Consider the following 22,087-nt stretch of genomic DNA (forward strand, 5'->3'; position numbering starts at 1 on the left):
TTTCGGCGCCTGTTCATACACTGAGGGAGAATTACAAATGTCCAATTCACCTAACAGCACGGGCGCGATTCTCCGCTGCCCACGCCGGTTGGGAGAATAGAAGGAGGGCCTCCCGACATTTTTCACACCCTCCCGCTATTCTCCCCCCCCCCCACGCCCGACCCACGTCATGAATCGGCGCTCGCCGTTTTTTACGGCGAGCGGCGATTCTCCGCGGCCGATGGGCCGAGCGGCCGGGCCTTTACGCCCGTTTTTTCACAGCAGCAAACACACCTGCTTGCTGCCATCGTAAAAACGGGCGCTAGATGCCCGTTTGTGGCATCCAGAGGCCCATTTGGGGCGGGAGCACCACCGTTGTGTTCGGGAGGGGACAGGCCCGCGATCGGTGCCCAAAAGGGACGCACTATTTCCCCTCCGCCGCCCGACAAGATCAAGCCGCCACATCTTGTCGGGCAGCGGTGGAGAAATGCCGAACCGCGCATGCGCGGGTTCCGTCAATGGCGCGATGACGTCACCCGCGCATGCCGGGTTGGAGCCGGCCGCGCGTCATCCTGGCGTGCGGCCTTAACGACGGTCATTAAGGCCGCGACGCCGTGATTCCCAGGATCCCGCTCCTAGCCCCGATGGGAGGGGGGGGGGAATCGGGTCCCGGGAACGGGCGTGAAGGCTGCCGTGAAACACGGCCAGTTTCACGGCAGCCTTTACGACTCTCCGCATTTGCGGAGAATCTCGCCCCACGTTTTTTCGGGACTTGTGGGAGGAAACCGGAGCACCCGGAGGAAACCCACGCAGACTCAGAGAACGTGCAGACTCCACACAACAGTGACCCAAGCCGGGAATCGACCCTGGGACCCTGGCGCTGTGAAGCCATAGTGCTAACCATTATGCTACTGTGCTGTCCTATAAGCCAATATGCACTCATTAGATTAATTATGGGCAAACCTTAATTGGGAGGCAGTGGTGCAATGGCGATGTCACTGGAATAGTAGTCCAGAGGCCCAAGCTAATGCCCAGGGGACATAAGTGTAAATCCCTCCAGGGCAGCTGGAGGAATTTAAATTCATTAATAAATCTGCACTATGAAGCTAGTCTCAGTGAGGGTGATCATGACAACTATCATTAATTCACTAATGTAATTTCGGGGGAAGATATTTGTTGTGCTTACCAGGTCTGGCCGACATGTGATTTTAAACCCACAGCAATGTGGTTAACTCTTAACTTTCTGAAATGGCCGAGCAAGCCACTCAGTTCAGGGGCATTTAGGGATGGGAGACAAATGCTGACTTTGCCAACGTGCCCACATCCCATGAAATTGGGCCTCCAATCCCCTGGGAAACTCCCACGAGTGCCATTCCGTCTGGTCCCTGTTCATGGAGACAGTGCTGAACAGCGCTTGCCTGAGGTCTCCAAGGCAACATGTCTTGTTCTAATATGCAGATTCGGCAAAAAGTGATCCCACCCACAATGGACGGGATTTACATTGCAACATCTCGCGAGATCGTGTTCGATTGCAAACTGGTTAGATCCCGGGAGCGGGGTCTTTTCAAGCGCAGCGTGACCATTGGAGCGTGCCCTTAGTAACAGCACAAAGCCTAGATAAAACAATAAACATTGTGTAATTTCCCTATTTCGGAACCCACCATCTAGCTTACCCAGTACAAACCTGTGGTTATTATAAATCAGGGTCCACACCGATGCTCCCTCCACTCTCTTATGCCTCCCCCATTTCCCCCAGATTCTCAGAGCCGCCACCACCACCGGACTTGTGGAGTATTGGGCCGGCGGGAACGCAAGAGGTGCCGTTATCAATGCTCCCAAACTGGTGTCTCTACATGACGCCGCCTCCATCTGCTCCCATGCCGACCCCTCCCCCACTACCCACTTCCTAATCATGGCTATATTAGCTGCCCAGTAGTAATTGCAGAAGCTCGGCAGCGCCAACCCACCCTTCCCCCGACTGCGCTCCAACAACACTTTCTTCACTCGCGGGGTTTTACTCGCCCACTCAAAACCCGAAATAACCTTATTCACCCGCTTGGAAAAGGCCCTCGGGATGAAGATGGGGAGGCACTGAAAGACAAACAGAAATCTGGGGAGGACCGTCATTTTCACGGTCTGTACCCTCCCTGCCAGTGATAGCGGGAGCATGTCCCATCTCTTAAATTCCTCTTTCATTTGTTTTACCAACCGGGATAGGTTTAGCTTGTGAAGTACCTCCCATTCTCAGGCCACCTGGATTCCCAGATATTGAAAGCTCTTCCCTACCATTCTAAGCGGCAGCTCTCCCAGTCTCTTCTCCTGTCCTCTTGCCTGAATCACGAACATCTGGGGCGGTATTCTCCCACCCCCCCTCGCCGGGTGGGAGAACCACCGGGACGCCGCGCGAATCGTGCCACGCCGCCCCGACCCCCGCACGCGATTCTCCCACCCCTCCGAAACCAGCGCCGCGCGAATCACACCGGGCCACTGGGAGAATCTTCGCAAACGGCGAGCAGCGATTCTCCGGTCCGGATGGGCCGAGCGGCCGCTCCGACATGACAGGGTCCCGCCGGCAGCAACCAGGGGTGGACAGCGGCGGCGGGACCCTGTCATGTCGGAGCGGCCGCTCGTCCGGGCCGGAGAATCACCGCTTGCCGTTTGCGGGAACGCTCGGGGGATGGTCTGTGTGGGGGGGGGCTCCTTCACCGGGGGGGCCTCCGAAGAGGTCTGGCCTGCGATCGGGCAGGCCTCTCCCCCCCAGGCCTACATTCTGCCGCAGTCGGCCGCTGAACACCCACGCCATATTGCGTCGGGGCTCGCGCGCATAAGAAGTTCCCCGCGCATGCGCAGGATGGCGCGGCCCAACTGCGCATGAGCAGGAGTGAGCTGCCCAAACTGCGCATGCGCGGGTTGGCGTGGCGCCCATTTGGCGCCGCGTAAGGACGCTGGAGTGGCGTGAATCACTCCAGCCCCGTGCTGGCCCCCTGTGGGGGCCAGAATAGGTCGTACCCGGGACCTGTTCACGCCGTCGTGAAATGCAACGGCATTCACGACAGCGCGGGCACTTGGTCTGCGGAGCAGAGAATCACCCCCCTTTGCTTTTCCCCATGTTTAGTTTATACCCCGAAAAATTGCCAAATTCCCCCAAGATTCGCATGACTTCCCCCATCCCCTCCAGCGGATCCGAAATATACAAGAGCAAGTCAACCCCTCCTTCTGAGGGCATCATAATAACATTGAGCAGCCTTCGAACATTGGCCTTGAGTTGCCTGCCCTTAACAAATCCCATCTGGCCTTCCCCTATCACCCCCGGGACACAGTCCTCTATCCTTGTGGCCAGTATCTTAGCCAGCAGTTTGGGGTCCACATTCAGAAGAGAAATCGGCCTGTATGACACACATTCTCCGGATCCTTCTCCCATTTCAGGATCAATGAAATTGAGGCCTGCGACATTGTTGGGGGGAGGACTCCCTTCCCTCTTGCTTCTTTAAATGTCCTCACCAGCAGTGGGCTCAATGGGCGGGATTCTCCGGGAATTGGTGGGACGGGCAGAAACGGCGCAGTGGAGTGGCGGGAACCACTCCAGCGTCTGACTACCCCAAAGGTGCGGAATCCTCCGCACCTTCAGGGGCTAAGACGGCGCCGGAGTGGTTTGCGCCTCGCCAGCCGGCGTTGAAGGCCTTTGGCGCCGTGCCAGCCAAGGCCGAAGGGACTCCACCGGTGCATGTGCGGGAGCGTCAGTGTTCACCTCCGCGCCGGTCAATGCGGAGGCTTACACGGCCAGCACAGGCACTCCCGTGGATCAATGGGCCTCGACCGTGGGCCAGGCCACTGCGGGAGCGCCGTGCAAACCTCCATGGGTCTACTCCCCCCATCTGTTCCATAAAACCCTTCAATTCCTTTGCCGCAGCCGGCCTCCTCCCTGTCCTGGATTTTGACTGGTCCGATTCCTGATCAATAACTGTATTGAAGTCCCCTCCCATGATGAGGTTATGTGACTCTAAGTCTGGGATCTTACCTAACACCCGCCTCATAAATTCTACGTCGTCCCAATTTGGAGCATATATGTTTACAAGTACCACTCGCACCCCCTCCAGCTTCCCACTCACCATTATGTACCTACCCCCCTTGTCTGACACGCTTCTCCCTGCCTCGAATCCTACTCGTTTGCTGATGAAGATCGCTACCCTCCTGGTCTTTGAGTCCAGTCCTGAGTGGAATACTTGGCTGACCCACCCCTTTCTCAATCTCGTCTGGTCTGTAACCTTTAGGTGTGTCTCTTGTAGCATTGCCACTTCCGCCTTCAGCTCCCTCAAATGCACGAACACACGAGCCCTCTTGACCGGCCCATTCAGTCTGTGATCAGCCTGGACGGGGCTTCCAACCTCCCCCTCCCCGCCGACTAGCCATCACCCTTTTTAGCCCGCTTCCTCGAGTTCCCACTCAGACAGTCGCCATTCCCGACCTCCAATTTGTCCCCTTGTAACAGTTCCTCCCCTGTCAGCAAAGCAGCTCCCCTCTCCACCCCCCTCCCCAGCAGCACTAGAAACCCAATCCACCAACTCAATCCCCAGTTTAACACCTGCTCACCCCCCACTGTGCTTCCGAGAGTCAGCTGACCTATGCTGACTTGGTAGCTCCCGCCCCTGGCACCAAGCAGTCTGTCTCCCTATTGTTCTCTCCCCCCACATGAATAAACATTTTAAAAGCATCACATTCCCCAATAAACAAACATCAGAAAAAACAGTGAAGAAACAGTCACTTTAGAAAAATAGTCACCCAAACGCAGAACCAAAATCAGAGCCCATCCAATCCTACTCGTTTGCTGATGAAGATCGCTACCCTCCTGGTCTTTGAGTCCAGTCCTGAGTGGAATACTTGGCTGACCCACCCCTTTCTCAATCTCGTCTGGTCTGTAACCTTTAGGTGTGTCTCTTGTAGCATTGCCACTTCCGCCTTCAGCCCCCTCAAATGCACGAACACACGAGCCCTCTTGACCGGCCCATTCAGTCTGTGATCAGCCTGGACGGGGCTTCCAACCTCCCCCTCTAACCAGCTCCATGCAGGCCAAAGCAACCTTTAACCATCCACACAGCCCATTATTTCACACAGCACTACTTAAATTTATACAATCCAGCACAACAAATCGCCACCACAGTACTTCTTCAAGGCTTCAGTGTCTTTTAATTCACCTCCAGCTTAATTTCTTTAATAAATGTCCATACTTCATCCGGTGTTTCAAAGTAGAAGTCCCGTTCCTCATGTGTGACCCACAGACGGGCTGGGTACAACATCCCGAACTTCACCCCCTTCTTAAAGAGGATCGTTTTTGCCCGATTGAACTCAGCTCGCCTCTTGGCCAAATCCGCTCCCAGGTCCTGATAGACGGGCAACTCACAGTTCTCCCATTTGCTGCTCCGTTCTTTCTTGGCCCATCGCAAAATGTGTTCCTTGTCCATGAAACAGTGAAAACGTACCATGGCCCTCGGCGGCTCGTTCGCTTGGGGTTTCTTCACGAGGGCTCTGTGCGCTCTATCCAATTCCAGGGGCCAAGGGAACGCCCCAGCCCCCATCAACTCCTCCAACATGTCTGTCACATAAGCCCTCGCATCCGATCCCTCACTGCCTTCAGGGAGGCCGACAGTTTTGAGATTCCGCCTCCTGGACCTATTCTCCAGGTCCTCCAGCTTCTCCTGCATTCTTTCCTGGCGGTCGTTCATCATCCCCATCTTGCTTTCCAGCACGGTTAGGTATTCCTCGTGCTCACACAACTTTTGTTCCACCTCCTGGATCGCTCTCCCGTGGGTTTCCTGATTCTGAGCCACTTGATCAATCAAAGCCATAATCCGGTCCAGCGTGTCCTTCTTCAGCTTGGCGAAGCAATCCTCAAAAAACTTCACCAGCTGCTCCGTCAACCAGTGTGCCGTCTCCCCACGGCCCTGCTGCCCCGCCATGCTGTCCTGTGTTACCAGCTCTACTTGCGTCTCCCTTATAGGACTTTGTCGTCTCACACGGCCACCTCTGGTCCAATTCTCCATACACCGGAGGGGGATTTCTCCTTCCTGTCTCACTCTTCACCGATTTATCCCATAAAATCTGGAAACAACTGGGGGAAAAACGTCCAAAAGTCCATTACAGGCGGAAGCTATCAAATGTGTGACCTACTCCTCCATGGCCGCCACCAGAATTCGTGTAATTTCCCCATTTTTAAGTGACTCAGTTGATTTTCTGCGCACAGTTAGTATATATCTATCCTCCACATACTGTATTAGGTTGAAGAAATAATCCTGTTGGAATCAGGAAACTCTGCTGCAGTTTCGATCCAGTGTTTAGAGACTCAGAAATCACAAGACCCACCCCTGCCTCCAACACATTGGCTGACACAGTGGTGTAATTGTTTGGCTGACACAGTGGTGTAATTGTTTGCCCTGGTTTTTCAATATTATTGATGGTTCCCTCTCTTCAGGTATTGCTCATCTCTGCTTTAAATCTGTCATCATGATCCCTCTCCTCAAAAAAATATCCTTAACTTGCAAACTAATGGACCCATCTCCAACATCCTTTCCTCTTCAGAGTATATGAGTGTGTAGTCATCTCCCAAATCCATGCCCTGGAACTCCATGTTTGAATGCTCCAATCAGGTTTCTGCCACCTCACAGTACTGAAACAACTCTTACCCATGTCAGAAAAAACATCCGATGTGACTGTGCCAACGGTAAACTTACCCTCCTCACCCTTCTCGACTTACCTGTATCCGTTGGCATGGTTGACCACACTGTCACCCTTTAACACCTATCCATTGTTGTCCAACAGAGCTCTGGTTCCATTCTTACCTACCTAACTGTGGCCAGAGAATCACTTGCAATGACTTCTTTCTCCCACTTTAGCCACTTTTACTTCTGATGAGCCCCAAGGATCTATCCTTGACCCCCTTCCTATTTCTCAACCAAATGCTGCCTCTGGGCAACATCATCCGAAAGCACAGCGATAGTTTTCACATGTATGCTGACAAAACTCTTCTCTGTCTCACCACCACATCTCTTGATGCCTCCATTGACTGCTTATCAAACATGCAGCACTGGATAAGCAGAATTTCCTCCAATTAGACATTGAGATGATTGAAGCAGTTGTCTTAGTTTCTTGCCACAGACTCCATTCCCTAGTTACTGATTCCAATCCCCTCCTTGGCAACTGTCAAGAAGCAGATTGTTGCAACTTTAGTGTCATATTTGACCCTGAGCTGAACTTTTGACCGCACAACCACACCATCACTAAGATCGACTGTTACCACCTCTGCAACAATGCCTGATGACTCCGTCTCAGCTCATCTGCTGCTGACCATAGAATCTAGAATTTACAGTGCAGAAGGAGGCCATTCGGCCCATCGAGTCGGCACAGGCCCTTGGAAAGAGCACCCCACGCAAGCCCATACCTTCACCCTATCTGCACACCTCCACCCTTTCCCCATAACCCACCTAAACTTTTTTTTTGACACTAAGGGCAATTTAGCACGGCCAGTCCACCTAACCTGCACATCTTTGGACTGTGGGAGAAAACCGGAGCACCCGGAGGAAACTCACGCAGACACGGGGAGAACGTGCAGACTATGCACAGACAGTGACCCAAGCCGGAATCGAACCTAGGACCCTGGAGCTGTGAAGCAACAGTGCTAACCACTATGCTACCGTGCTGCCCCCATCATCCATGAAATCATCATCCATGTCTTTGTTACCTTTAGATTTGACTATTCCAATGGACTCCTGGATGGGCTCCTATATTTCATCTTCCATTAACTTAAGGTCATCCTAAACTTTGCTGCTCATGTATTTGCACAATATTCTGTTAAATCACAAAACGTTTTGTGGTGCAAAAGCCAAAGAGAGTGGTAATGGGTGTAGTAAAGGTAGAAAACGATGTGGGTCTCGATTCAGCGACCCCGCTGCGTCCGGTGTGAATCCGTAGCGTAACGGATAAATCGCACACAATCCCAAAATCGGTCTCCGTGCTGGGCATAGAGCTGATCGCGGGTCATCCGACTGAAGGCTGGCAGCGCCCGGGTACCAGGTTGGCACAATGGGGATTTGGGCCCAGGGCGGGGTGGAGCCAGGTAGAGAGGGGGTGAAGGGGGTTCCCGGGGGGCTCCCCAAAATTGGGGGGCTGGTGACATCAGAAAATCCCTCTAAGTGCTGCCTAGGCAGAGAGAATCTCCCTTCGGCCAAAAAACAGCAAATTGCTCTTGGATGGCGGAATGTTTCCCCCTGAACATCCTGCGCCTTGAACTTGTGACCCCTCGTAACTGACCCTTCAACTAAGGTGATCAGCTGTTCCCTATTCACCCTGTTGATGCCCCTCATAATCTTGTACACCTCGATCAGGTCACCCATCAGTCTTCTCTGCTCCAGCAAAAATAACCCAAGCCTATCCAACCTCTCATCATAACTTAAATGTTCCATCCCAGGCAGCAGATGCTGAGGAACACCCTTCTAAATGCGGTGTTCAGCGGACTTTACCTTGTGTCTGCTGAATTACTCCCATGGATTATCCAAGAGTACAGATCAACCATGATCCAAGTGAGGGCTTATTTCTGTTGTTGCGTTTCACCTCTCAAGTTCTCCTTTTTAATTGCCCTCACTCTGTGCTTTGCAGATGCTCCTCCATTCAGTACAACCAGGACTTGCCTGTGACCAGTGTTGTCATCACCTTCCACAACGAGGCTCGCTCAACATTACTCCGGACGGTGAAAAGGTCAGTGGATTGCACCAGTGGATGCTGACAATGTATTAACACATATCACACCTCTGGCTGTGTAGAAATCTTCACTGATACCTTCCGAGACCAACACATCAACTTCGTCACGCCCCTCATAATCTTGTACGCCTCGATCAGGTCACCCCTCAGTCTTCTCTGCTCCAGCAACCCAACCCTGTTCAACTTCTCGTCATAATTTACATGTTCCATCCCAGATAACATCCTGGTGAATCGCCTCTGCACCCCCTCCAGCGCAATCACATCCTTCCTGTAATGTGGCAACCAGAATTGCACACAGTATTCCAGCTGTGATCTCACTAAGATTCTGTACAACTCTAACATGACCTCCCTGCTTTTGTAATCAATGCTTCGATTGTAAAAGCAAGTGTCCCATATGCCTTTTTCACCACCCTAGTAATCTGCCTTCAGAGATCTGTGGACAAACAAGCCAAGCTCCCTTTGTTCCCTGGAACATCCCAGTGTCATGCGATTCATTGAATACTTCCTTGTCACATTACTCCTTCCAAAGTGTATCACCTCACATTTTTCAGGGTTAAATTCTATCAGCTACTTTTCTGTCCATTTGACCATCCCGTCTATATCTTCCTGTAACCCAAGACACTCAACCTCACTGTAAACCACCCGGCCAATCTTTGTGTCATCCGCAAACTTACTGATCCTACCCCCCACATAGTCATCTATGTCATTCATATAAATAACAAACAATGGGGGATCCAGCACAGATCCCTGTGGTACGTCACTGGACACTGGCTTCCAGTCACTAAAATTCTATGATCTATAATTAACCTAAGTTCGGCACAACATCGTGGGCCGAAGGGCCTGTTCTGTGCTGTATTCCTCTATTTTCTATGTTAAAGCAGCCGTCTGTCATCACCGTCTGTCTCCTACAGCTAAGCCGATTTTGAATCCACCTTATCAAATTACCCTGTATCCCCTGTGCATTTACCTTCTTTATAAGCCTCCAAGTAGGACCTTGTCAAATACTTTGCTGAAATCCATATAAACTACATCAACTGTGCTACCCTCAGCTACACACCAGGTCACAGGCTCAAAAAATTCAATCAAATTTGTTAGACATGACCTCCCTCTGACAAAGCCATGCTGACTATTCCTGATCAAACCTTGCCTCTCCAAGTGGAGATAGATTCTCTCCTTCAGAATTTCCTCCAATAGTTTCCCCACCACTGGCATGAGAGTCACTGGTCTGTAATTCCCAGGTTTATCTCGACAACCTTTCTTCAATAGTGGGACCACACTTGTGTTGTTCCTCGTGACTTAATAAAGCTCGTAGTCTCAAATGTGGAAAAGATGCTTTATTGTGAATTCGTTCTGTCTTCAGAGCTGTTACCTACGGCTACCTCAAGTGCTCCTAGCTGGCGTGTGTGTGTCCTGCTCCAAGTTCTGCCCTCTGTGAAGTGTGTCCTCACTTCCTGTCCCCGTATATTTATATGGCTCTCCCGTGCTCCCTCTAGTGTTTGCTCAGTTGTATTGCATCTAGTTAACTTGTGATCACCACAACACTAGCAGTTCTCCAGTCCTCTGGCACTTCCTTCGAGGCCAGAGAGAAATTGAAAATTTGGATCAGAACACCTGCTCCCTCGCTTTCCACAGCCTCCTGGGACACAGTTCAGCTGGACCTGGATATTTGTCCTATTTTATGCCTGCCAATCCCTCCAATACCTTGGGCGGAATTCTCCGACCCCCGCAGCGTTGGGGAATCGCCCGGGGCCGGCGTAAATCCCCCCCCCCCCGCCGTGGCCAGAATTCTCTGCCACCCGGGAATCGGTGGGAGCAGGAATCACGCCCCACCGATCGGCATGCCCCCCCGCGCCGATCAGCGTGCCCCCGCGGTGATTCTCCGGCACACGATGGGCCGAAGTCCCGCCGCTGACAGGCCAATCCCGCCGACGTGCTTTAAACCACCTCTGTTCCGGCGGGATTGGCGGCGCGAGTAGACCCCCGGGGTCCTGGGTGGGGGGGCGGGGCGATCAGACCCCGGGGGGGTGCCTCCACGGTGGCCTGGCCCGTGATCGGGGCCCACCGATCAGCGGGCGGGCCAGTGCTGCCGGGGCACTCTTTTTCTTCCGCCGCCGCCAGGGCCACCACCATGGTGGAGGTAGAAGGGACCCCCTCCACCGCGCATGCGACGGTGGTGACGTCAGCGGCCGCTGACGCTCCGGCGCATGCACGGACCGGCGAAGGCCAGCCCCGACGCCGGGCGGCGTAGCGCCAAAGGCCGTTGACGCCAGTTTTGCCGCCATCGGCGGAGCGGGAGCCACTCCAGCGCGGGCCTAGCCCCTAAAGGTGCGGAGAATTACGCCACTCCGCTACGCTGGGACCCCCCGCCCCGCCGGGTTGGGGAGAATTTCGCCCCTTGTCACTCACTATGACAATTTGCTCAAGAACCTCACAGACTCTCTCCCAGAATTCTACACCTCCTCATTCACTTGGGTGAAGACAGATGTGAAGTACTTAAGTGCAGCTCTTTCTTGCTTTACATGTTCCCCCATTCCCTCAACCATCAGAGGCCCATCATTCAGGTAACACATTCCGACCTCTGGAATTATGAGCTGAACCACTTCAGCTCGCTTCCTGCCCCCAAAGCCTCCTTAAAAACTTTTCCCTTCAACCATGTAGAAACATTCTCACCACTCTTTTGTCCCTCCTGGCCATTAACTGCTTCCAGATCCTTTTGTTGGTGTTTGGAATTCTGAGATAATGTTAAGCAGTTATTTGCCAAGTTTCTTTTTTGAATCCTACAGGATTTAATAATAATAATAATATGAGGTGATATGTGGTTTATGAGGTGATAAAGCTGTGGTTGTTTATTTGAAGTGCCTGAACATTCCAAATACGTATGCCATTCTCACTATTTGGGGCACATCTTTCTTTGCAGATTTTTAAGCTAAACTCTTTTCCTGGTCTTAGTTGATATTGATGATGAGAAATATTTGCACTCTGAGGAATTACCATATTTAGACATTTTGGAAATAGGCCCCTGGAGTCTGCTTCGCCATTTGATAAGGCGGAGGGGTGGGATTCTCTCGCCGGAGCGTTTTACGACGGCGTCAATAGGCCCCTACAATCAGCAATCCTGCACTGCACAGGGGGTCAGCACAGCACTGGAGAGCCTCCCGCTGCTCCAGCTGCTGATACGGCATCAGCATGGCCGGCGTGAGTTTGCACATGCCTGCCACTGCCGGCGTGAACATAGAACATAGAACATAGAACAGTACAGCACAGAACAGGCCCTTCGGCCCTCAATGTTGTGCCGAGCCATGATCACCCCACTTAAACCCACGTAACCCGCATACCCGTAACCCAACAATCCCCCCATTAACCTTACACTACGGGCAATTTAGCATGGCCAATCCACCTAACCCGCACATCTTTGGACTGTGGGAGGAAACCGGAGCACCCGGAGGAAACCCACGCACACACGGGGAGGACGTGCAGACTCCGCACAGACAGTGACCCAGCCGGGAATCGAACCTGGGACCCTGGAGCTGTGAAGCATTGATGCTAACCACCATGCTACCGTGAGGCCCCACATGCCTGCCACGGCCGGCGTGAGTTCGCGCATGCCTGCCACGGCCGGCGTGAGTTCGCGCATGCCTGCCACGGCCGGTGTGAGTTCGCACATGCCTGCCACAGCCGGCGTGAGTTCGCGCATGCCTGCCACAGCCGGCGTGAGTTCGCGCATGTCTGCCACGGCCGGCATGAGTTCGCGCATGCACGCCACGGCCGGCGTGAGTTCGCGCATGCACGCCACGGCTGGCGTGAGTTTGCACAAGCGCATGGATTGCTGTCTCCACGCCAGCCCCAATGCAACATGGCGGAGACCTACAGGGGCCAGGTGCGGAGGAACATAGGCCCCCCATCGGGATAAGCCTGCCCGCCGACCGGTACGTCCCGATCGCGGGCCAGGCCCCCCTGGAGTTGGTTCCCTCCCTTCCTTACCCCCCACCAGCACACCCCCCCCCCCCCCCGCAGTTAGAACGCCGAGGTCCCGCTGGGTGAGACCACACGAGAACGACGCTGGCGGGACATGGCCGAACCCGGCGGGCACTCGGCCCATCGCGTTGAGCTGGCCCCCGACCGACACCGTGCCGTTGGCGTCGATTCTCCAGTCGCTTCTCCGACCCGGCGCGGGGTTGGAGAATCCCGCCCATGGTCTCTACTTTCCTGTCTATCCCTTTATTGGACATTCTGAATTCTCCCTCAGTGTACCCGAACAGGCGCTGGAGTATAAGTACAAATTGCTTATTGTCACGAGTAGGCTTCAAATGAAGTTACTGTGAAAAGCCCCTTTTGCCACATTCCGGCGCCTGTTCGGGGAGGCTGGTACGGGAATTGAACCGTGCTGCTGGCCTGCCTTGGTCTGCTTTAAAAGCCAGCTATTTAGCCCAGTGTGCTAAATCAGCCCCTGAGTGTGGCGACTAGGGGATTTTCACAGTCACTTCATTGCAGTGTTTATGTAGCCTACTTGTGACACAAATAAATATTATTATAAATTATTATTACCCTTTGACTCCCTTTGACTGACGTCAGTCAAGAATCTATCTAACTCAGCCGTACAAATATTCAATGTACCTCCACTGCTCTCTGGGCAAATTCCAACGGTAAATAACCCTGTGAGAGAAATTATTTTTACTAATTTTTATTGGAAATGGGAGACCCCTTATTTTTAAACTGTGTCCCTTTACTCCAGTCTCTCCCATCAAGGCAAACCTCCTTTCAGCAGTCCCCTTTTTCAAATCCCCTGAGGATCTGAGATGTTTCAATCGGATCACCTCTCACTCATCCAACTCCAATGGTATACAACAGCTCCAACCTGTCCAACCTTTCCTCAAAAGAGCAGGAATCAGCCAAGTGAACCTTCTAATATAGTTATAAAAGAAACTCAAATAAGGAAACTAAATTGTTCACGGTACTCCAGAATGAAAGCAGATGCTGGAGACTTGAAATAAAAACAGAAAATGTTGGAAAAGCTCAGCTGGTTGTTCAACATCTGTGGAGAGAAAAACAGAGTAAATGTTTCAAGACCAATATGACTTTTCTCGACCCCAGCTGATGTTAATACTGAACGGGTCAGATCCCAAAGTGAAACCTGGCTTGATCCTAACATTTTTTGTTCGAAGCCACGGAGGAAAGTAACTGAACAAATTTACATGAGTCTGCTGCTGAACTTTTAAGACAAAGAATAAAATGTTTATTAAAGCAAAAAAATCTATGGGCGGGATTCTCCGTCGGCCGATGGGGGAATTGTAAAATAACGGGTGGGTGAAGAATACGGCTTTAAACAGAAATTGAGGCTGGAGCCGGACGCCCAATGGAATGCCATGGTCCGGTGCCTCAACACGGCGCGAATACCTTCTATGCCACATGTACAGTAAACATCGTTAACGGGCCCGTCCTGGTATTCTCGGGGTTCCTGCGATGGTACGTCTCCACCAGGAGGAATTACCGATGGCGAGGTTCGCTTGAGATTTTAAAATCGGGGAACAGGTGGCGGGGCAGTTGAGGAAGAGAAAAGAGGTCAGACATGTTCCCAGAGGCAGGACCGTGGGCTGCCGGTCCTGCTGCTGGCCGGGCTGGCTGGAGTAGGAAGATGGCGGCGGCATCTGGTAGGACTGGGGTGGGGGGCGGGTGTAGCGGGGAGCAGCCAGGAGATGGGCTGTGGGGTTAGGGTGTCCCCCTGGGACCCTGGTGTCCAGCCATGGACTGCCATTGTCGCGGCATCCTGATGGCCAACCCGCTGACCGCCTACCGTGGCCCCTGGTTGCGCAGAGTGACACTGTCCATATGGGTGCCCCACCCCATACCCACCCACCCCGTCCTTCCACCATTCCCTGCCCTTCACCGCCCCCCCCCCCTCCCAAATTGGGTGGCACTTTGCTGGCGAGGCATCATGCGGCCCATCCAACGGGAATGCCCACAGTAGCTCCTGTAGGAGGTGCAGATGGGGCCCCACAGAGCCGAGGGCATTGACATGATGGTGCAAACTGTCAGGGCTGGCAGAGCCAGATGATGCCGGGGCAGCTTACCAGCAGCCCCTCCATCCCAAGGTGAACTCCAGGGCCCTATGGGCACCAAGCGGGAGGGGGGGTGGCACCGAGTGCTAACCCGGACCTGTCCCATGGAGTGACGATGGTGGCCACCAGCTCCCCCGAGTTCCACCGCTCTGATGGGGTGCCATCTCGCAGCCAGTACCCGGAATGGGGCTGTGCTTGTGCTGCCGACATGTGAGCTGCGGCCCTCAGGCTCCAGAGGACGCCTGCCAGGGGCATCGAAGGCCACGGGATGAGGTAAGCAGCCGGCTGCTTCCACCTCAGATATGCATCTTGGGGACACACCTAAACGTAGCAGTGGAGCTAGGAAGGCAAAACACATTGAGGATCACTGAGGGCAGCGGGAGAGGGGGGAAGGAGTGTGGGGGTAGGTAGGGTGTGAGGAGGGGAGTTGAGAGGGAGAGGGTGGCACCATTGGGAGAGTGGGAATTATTACACACCATAAACACCCTTGTGCATAATCAGTATGATGCCTCTGTCACTTTCTTCTGCAAAGTGAGACGACCTCCGAACCCTTGGCCCAACTCTCCAGGCAGCACCAACCTCCCTGGCACACCGCATGCAGGCGATGGGTGTGAGTGAGCACACAGCAGACCGTGACTCAGCACCCTGGAGTGATGTTACACAGATCTTAGGAGGATGAGAAATGGGGGTGTGTAAGGTCGAGATGACGGACCAGGCCACATCCTAGGTGAATTGGGTGGGTATAAGGGCCTCCCTGGCCCTCTGGGTGTGCCGGACCCTCGCCACTGCCGCCTGCCCTCTGGTTCCTCCCTGGGCTCGTTCCTCCAGTCCCTGCTGGTCCGACGCCACCTCATCAACCTCGTCCTCCTCCTCCACCTTGGAGATGGCCACATGTTCCTCATCACCAACCTTCATCTCATCGCCCCGCTGCTGTGCGACGTTGTGGAGGGCACAGCAGACCACCACAAAGTGGGCGACCCTCCAGGGGGTGTACGGCAGGGAACCGTATCTTGAGGAGTCCGATGCACCGCCCAATCAAGCACAAAGATTGGATGTGGGGAGGGTGCGAGGTGTCAGCCAGTGATTTGTTGGGGAGGAGGCGTTGGGAATTTGAAGGGTAGCAGGTGGAACTGATGCCAGGAGAGAGGGAGTAACTTACCCTTGCATCTCGATTGAAGTCAGTTGTCTTCTTACGACATTGGATGGCGGTCCTCCTGATCTTGCTGCTCACACTGACAGCTGCCTCCCAGGAGGCATTTCTCTCCCTGCTGCTGGTCCTCTCACCTCTTCGGGGGAACAGGGTGGCCCACCTCTTATTCACAGCGTCGGGAAGCCTGGCCAAGTCTGCATCGCCAAAGCAAGGAGCAGGTCTGCGTGCTGCCATGTTTGTGTGTCGACTGCGTGTGAGTGGTGGGGGTGCGTTTAAAAGCAGCTCCATTATGCTAACGCCGAGCTGCTGAGGCATGAATCCGGCGAATCAGATGGCAAGCAGCCTGCAGGGTTCATTTTTGACACTATGTGCCATTAAATACGGGCGACAATCTCGCCAATGCGGCTGTCAAGAAAAACCCTGCCAAACACGCCCAAAATGGCACTTGCAAATATTTCAGTTGAATGGTGCCCGTGGATTCCTTTGTACCTCCGGAGTTCTGCAATCTCTTCATTTAAATAATATGCTGTTTTTCTACTCTTCCGACCAAAGTGAACAAGTTTACTCTTTCCCACATTAAACTGCATCTGCCAAATTTTTACCCACTCACTTAACCTGTCTCTATCTGTCTCTATCTCTTTGCAGACTCCTAGGGTGGGATTTACTGACCAAGCCGCTGCCTGTCTTTCGGGATTTCCCGGTGACTGCACCCCTCGTCGCCAGGAAACCCGTGCGCCGGCATCGGACTGGAATTTCCCGCTGGCGTGAACAGCCGGTAAATCCCGCCCCATATGTCCTCTTTACCCTTCGACCTATCTTTCTGTCATCAGCAAATTTACCAACTGCACTTTTGGTCCCTTCATCCAAGTCATTGACATAGATTATGAATAGTTGAGGCCTCAGCATTGATCTCTGCGGCACTCTGCATGGCTACATCTTGCAAAAATACCTATTTATTTCTATGCCTTTTGGAATTGCAAGTACACCACATCTACAGGTTCCCCTTTATCTGCATGTTACCTCCTCAAAGAACTCTAATAAATTAATCAAACATAATCTCCCTTTCACAAAACCATGTTGACTCTGCCTGACTGCATAACAATTTTCTACATGCCCTGCTGTAACCTCCTTTATAATAGCATCTAGCATTTTCATGATGACAGATGTTAAGCTAACTGACCTGTGGTTTCCTGCTTTCCGTCTCCCTCCTTTCTTGAAAAGATGTTACATTTGCTATTATCCCATCTGATGCGACCTTCCAGAATCGAGGGAGATTTGGAAAATGTAAACTGATGCATCTACTATCTCAGCAGTCACTTCTTTTGAAACCCTAGAATGAAGCCCATCAGGACCTGAGGACTTGCCAGCCTTTAGTTCTTATAGTTTTCTCCGTATCCTTTCCGTAGTGAGTGCAATTGTTTTAGGTTCCTCCCTTTCTTCTTGATTCACAATTATTTTAGAGATGTCATTTGAGTTTTTTACAGTGAAAGCAAATGCAAAATATCTGGTGAATGCATCGCCATTTCCTTATTTCCCATTATTAATTTCCCATTCTCACCCTCCTAGAGAATCTGTGCTCACTTCACTTACTCTTTTCCTTTTTCAATACCTGTTGAAACACTTACTATCTGTTTTGATATTTATAGCTAGTTTGCTCCCAAACTCTAAATTCTCCCTCTTTATTTTTGTTTTAGTCATTCTTTGCTGGTTTTAAAATTCTGTCCAGATTTCCGACGTGTCACTAACCTTTGCGGTATTGTAAGATTTTTCTTTCAATTTGATACTGGGTGCGATCTAACTAAATTGCAGCAGAGTTCTGTGTCGAGTGAGTTTAGCAGGGTGTTTCCAGTCGCTCGCAGCACCGAGAAAGACCACGCTATTGCTGTAATCTGGGGCCTTGGCCCGTATGTAGTCCCTTTTCCGCTCGCCAGAACTCTTTAGTGCAGGAGGAGATTGAGGCAAAATTTTTAAATGGCTTACCGATCTCTCAACCACCACCCCAACCCCCGACATGACCTCTGGATCTCCCAAATCCCTTACATGGACAGGGCATCACTGGACCCAATCTACAGTACAGTAAAAATGCCAACCTGACAGTGCCTGTGCCAGCCCCACCTGGCTGGCTATGCCAGGATGGCATCCAGGTGGCACTATCAAAGTGGCACAGAAGTGCCATGGTGCCAACCTAGCCAGAGAGCAACCACCTGGGGGCCTCCAATCCCCTGGGAGACACTCCTTAAGTGCTGTTCTGTTTTACTGAACAGCACTCACCTAAGGGGCGGAATTCTCCGCTCCCCACGTGGCATGGGAGAATCGTGGCCTCCCGACATTTTTCACGCCCCTCCTGGCGCCCCCAGCGATTCTCCCCCCCTTCTCGTAAAAATTGCCACTCGCCGTTTTTCACGGCGAACGGCGATTCTCCGAGCCCGATGGGCCGAGCGGCCGGCCCTTCACGCCCGTTTCACCACAGCAGCAACCACACCTGGTCGCTGCATTCGTGAAACGGGCGGCATATGCCCGTTTGGGGCAGCCAGGGGCCCGATTGGGATGGGAGCACCGCGACTGTGCTCCGGAGGTGCCCACCGATCGTCGGGCCTGTGTCCAAAACGGACGCACTCTTTCCCCTCCGCCGCCCGGCAAGATCAAGCTGCCACGTCTTGCCGGGCGGCGGTGGAGAAAGACGGCCACCGCGGGTTCGTCGTCTGCGCGATGATGTCATCCACGCATGCGCGGATTCCTGCGCATGCGCGGATGACATCTGCGAAGTGCCGTTCGGGCGTCATTTCCGGCGGCCGAGGGCGCGGCCGGGAATGACGGGGGCCCGCTCCTAGCCCCCCGGGTGGGGGTGAATTAGTTGCGGGGAGCGGGCCCCGAGGCCGTCGTGAACCTCGGCCGAGTTCACGACGGCCTCCACGATTTTGGCCACCAGTGGAGAATTCCGCCCAAGGTCTCCGAGGTGAAGGGGTTAGATCCAGGGCCTTGGTAGATCAGGCGAGTTCATATTAGAGTGAGACTAGCTGCCACACTCTAATAGGCAGATTTGCCAAATATTGCTCCTGTCCACAATGGATCTCATGGGGTGTGGTGAGCCGGATAAATCCCAGAAGAGTGATCTGCAGGCCGCGCCAGGCCCTCGTTCACCCGAAGGGTGGCACAACGTGACTGGTAGATCGCACCCACTATCTTTAATATTCTTCATTAGCGATGGGTGGTATATCCTTCTCTTAGAGTCTTTCTTTCACACTGCAACCTATTTTTGCTGAGGACATTTCCTTAAACATCTTTTTGTTGAGAAGAAATATTTCACTCTTCAACCTTAATCTCTCTGAAAGCACTGGCACTTTCTAAAACCCCAGCATTGAACCCAAGTAATCAGTTTTCACTCGCAAGCCTGGACAGCAAGCTTTTGACTGTCCAGTGCTCAACTGTAGAATCCAATCCTGTCCTCACCTGACTTCCACTCATTCAGTAGCCCAGGTCGCTGGATAGTGTGTGGGAGGGAAACCCCAGACTAGTTTTTCTCCACTCTGACCCCGGGGCACTTGTAAACCATTGCAAGTTCCTTATTGCCGCCTTGGTCCATATCACCCAACTCAATCCCAAACCCATGGCCTCTACCGCCTAGAAGGACAAGGGGAGCAGACACATGGGAAGACCACCACTTGCAAGCTTATCTCCAAGTCACACACCATCCTTCACTGCCACTGGGTCAAAACCCTGGAACTCCCTTCCTAACAGCACTGTACTGTGACTGTACCGGTTCAATAAGGCAGCTCACCACCACCTTCTCAAGGGCAATTAGGGATGGGAAAGAAATGCTAGACTTGTCTCAAAATGAATTTTAAAAAGTCATAGCAGCATTATAAAAAAGGTGCTTTTCTCATTTCCCTTGAACATTTTTGTTTATTAGTTATGAAATATTGGAGCTAAAGGAGAGAGGCTGTTTAACTGACCGGCCATGACCATCCAATTGGTTAATGAAGAGTCTGTTTGCTGTCCAATTGACTTTGGAGAGCCCACAATGGGAAACCCCATTGGTCCCATGATCCTTCTGCCGCACCAGAAAACAGGAGCGACGTAACACGGAATCCCGCCCATTGTTTCTGTGCTATACATGAAATGTATTTCTAGGTAATTTAAATACCGACGCACAATTAGTCAGAGTATAGAAAGCAGAGAGAGAGAGAGACCTAAAGACAGGGGAACAACAGACTAAAACACAGGTGACTCAGAATGGGTGACACTGACAGCAGGAGTTGCTATCATTTGTGAGTCTGTGAGTAACACTGTTAGTTGGCTCCAAGGTTAGTCAGAAAGCCATGGGTTTAAGTCCTGTTCCAGGTTGGACTCTATGAGGGTGTTCTACATTGACAAGGCTGCTGTCTTTTGAATGGGATGTTAAATGTAGGCTCCCTCCGCCCTCTCAGGTGGGTGTAACAGATCCTGTGGCATTATTTTTAAGACGATTAGGTGTGTTCTCTCTGGTGTCTCGACCAAATATTTATCCCTCAAACAAAATGATGAGAACGGACGACTTGGTCATGATCACAAGGCTCTGTGGGGTTTGCTGTGCACAAATGGGCAGCTTGGTTCCTACATTACAATAGTGAATACAGTTCAAAAATAGAAACATCTGGGGATACGTAAAGATGCTACAAATTATTTCTAGTTTCTGACCTATAGTAATGAGCTTTCATTTATTACTAAGCTCTCCCCTGTGACTACCTGGTGAACTATCCATGGAAAGCGTTGAGTTGTGAAGGACTCCAGAGAGGTCACTCATGCTGCCTGGTCTCTCCTGCACATCTCGGCAGAGGCTAGACATTGACTGGCATATATCCCACAGACCCTCTTCTGCATGAAAAATGCAATAATTAATTGGATTTATACTAAATGTAGTAAAAACACCCAAAGGTGCATCAGAGGAGCATTATACATTTGAAATTGAGCCACATAAAGAGATCGTGGGGAAGGTGGAAAGCCTGGCCAAAGAGGGAAGCAGTGTCTGTGTGTCTGGGCAGTGCCAGGGGGCAGTGCCAGGGGGCAGTGCCCAGGCTTGTCCCTTCTCCCCTTGGGGGATGTACTCACCCGTGCACCTCCGGCAGGTACTGCTCGCCAGGTGCACCTCACGGGGGACCTACACGCAGATGTGAATGGAAAATCCAATGGGAATACTATCAGGGATAAAGGCCTGATAATTATATGTAAATGCATTCAAATGGGGATCCTGGGGTGGGATTCTTCCGAAACCGGTGGGGCGGGCAACTCTGGTGCGAAGGAGTGGCGTGAACCATTCCGCCGTCGGGCCGCCCCTTCAGGGGCTAGGCCGGCGCCGGAGTGGTTTGCGCCACGCCGGTCGGCATGGAAGGGGCTTGGTGCCAAACCAACTGGCGCTGAAGGGCCTCCGCTGGCCGACGCAAGTTGGCACCAGCGTGTGCTGGCATCATCCCAGCGCATGCGCGGGGGGGGTTTCACCTCTGCGCCGGCCATCGTGGACCGGTACACCAGCCGGCGTGGTAGATGACCAATGCAAGGGACCCCGCACAGGGACCACCCCTCACTAAAGGTTACCCCCCCACCCACACACACACACATGCACACACACACACACACACACACACACACATGCACACACACAGAAAAGAGAACCTTAGAGAACAGTCCAGACCGGGGCAGTGAAAATGACTACAGCTGTTACCTGGAAGCTCCACGTGTCTATTCCTGGAAAGAGAACAGCTGTGATCTGTGTTTCAATCCCTCAGATCCATTAGCTGCAAGTCATTCATTTATTTCTAGTAGTGGCTGTGGGACAGCTTCCACAAAGCCACTGCAGCCTTGATTGATTCATGTCCCTTCATGGGTGAGTGACCCTAAGTGCTGAAACCCCAATGTTTACAAACATCAACCACATCAAAGAACGGTATGTGCATTGGAATCACACACTTAGGTATTGGAAGCACTTAGTGGTTGAAATTAGTTTTTTAAAAATAAATTGAGAGTATCCAATTCACTTTTTTTTCAATTAAGGGGCAATTTAGCGTGGCCAATCCACCTACCCTGCACATCTTTGGGTTGTGGGGGTGAAACCCACGCAGACACGGAGAGAATGTGCAAACTCCACACGGACAGTGACCCAGAGCTGGGATTGAACCTG

At 52.4% G+C, this 22,087-nt stretch overlaps 1 protein-coding gene across 1 annotated transcript in view; it reads left to right on the top strand.

Annotated features, from left to right (window-relative positions):
- The window catches only part of galnt16 (UDP-N-acetyl-alpha-D-galactosamine:polypeptide N-acetylgalactosaminyltransferase 16), a 162,540-nt gene that overhangs the window by 51,937 nt on the left and 88,516 nt on the right, over positions 1-22,087 (top strand). Inside the window, exon 3 of the mRNA XM_038790248.1 lies at positions 8,626-8,724. Within this exon, the coding sequence (XP_038646176.1) occupies positions 8,626-8,724 (99 nt within the window). The remainder of the gene's footprint in view (positions 1-8,625; positions 8,725-22,087) is intronic.

The sequence above is a fragment of the Scyliorhinus canicula genome, chromosome 2 (genome assembly GCF_902713615.1).
Source record: "Scyliorhinus canicula chromosome 2, sScyCan1.1, whole genome shotgun sequence".
Taxonomy (NCBI): Eukaryota; Metazoa; Chordata; class Chondrichthyes; order Carcharhiniformes; family Scyliorhinidae; genus Scyliorhinus; species Scyliorhinus canicula.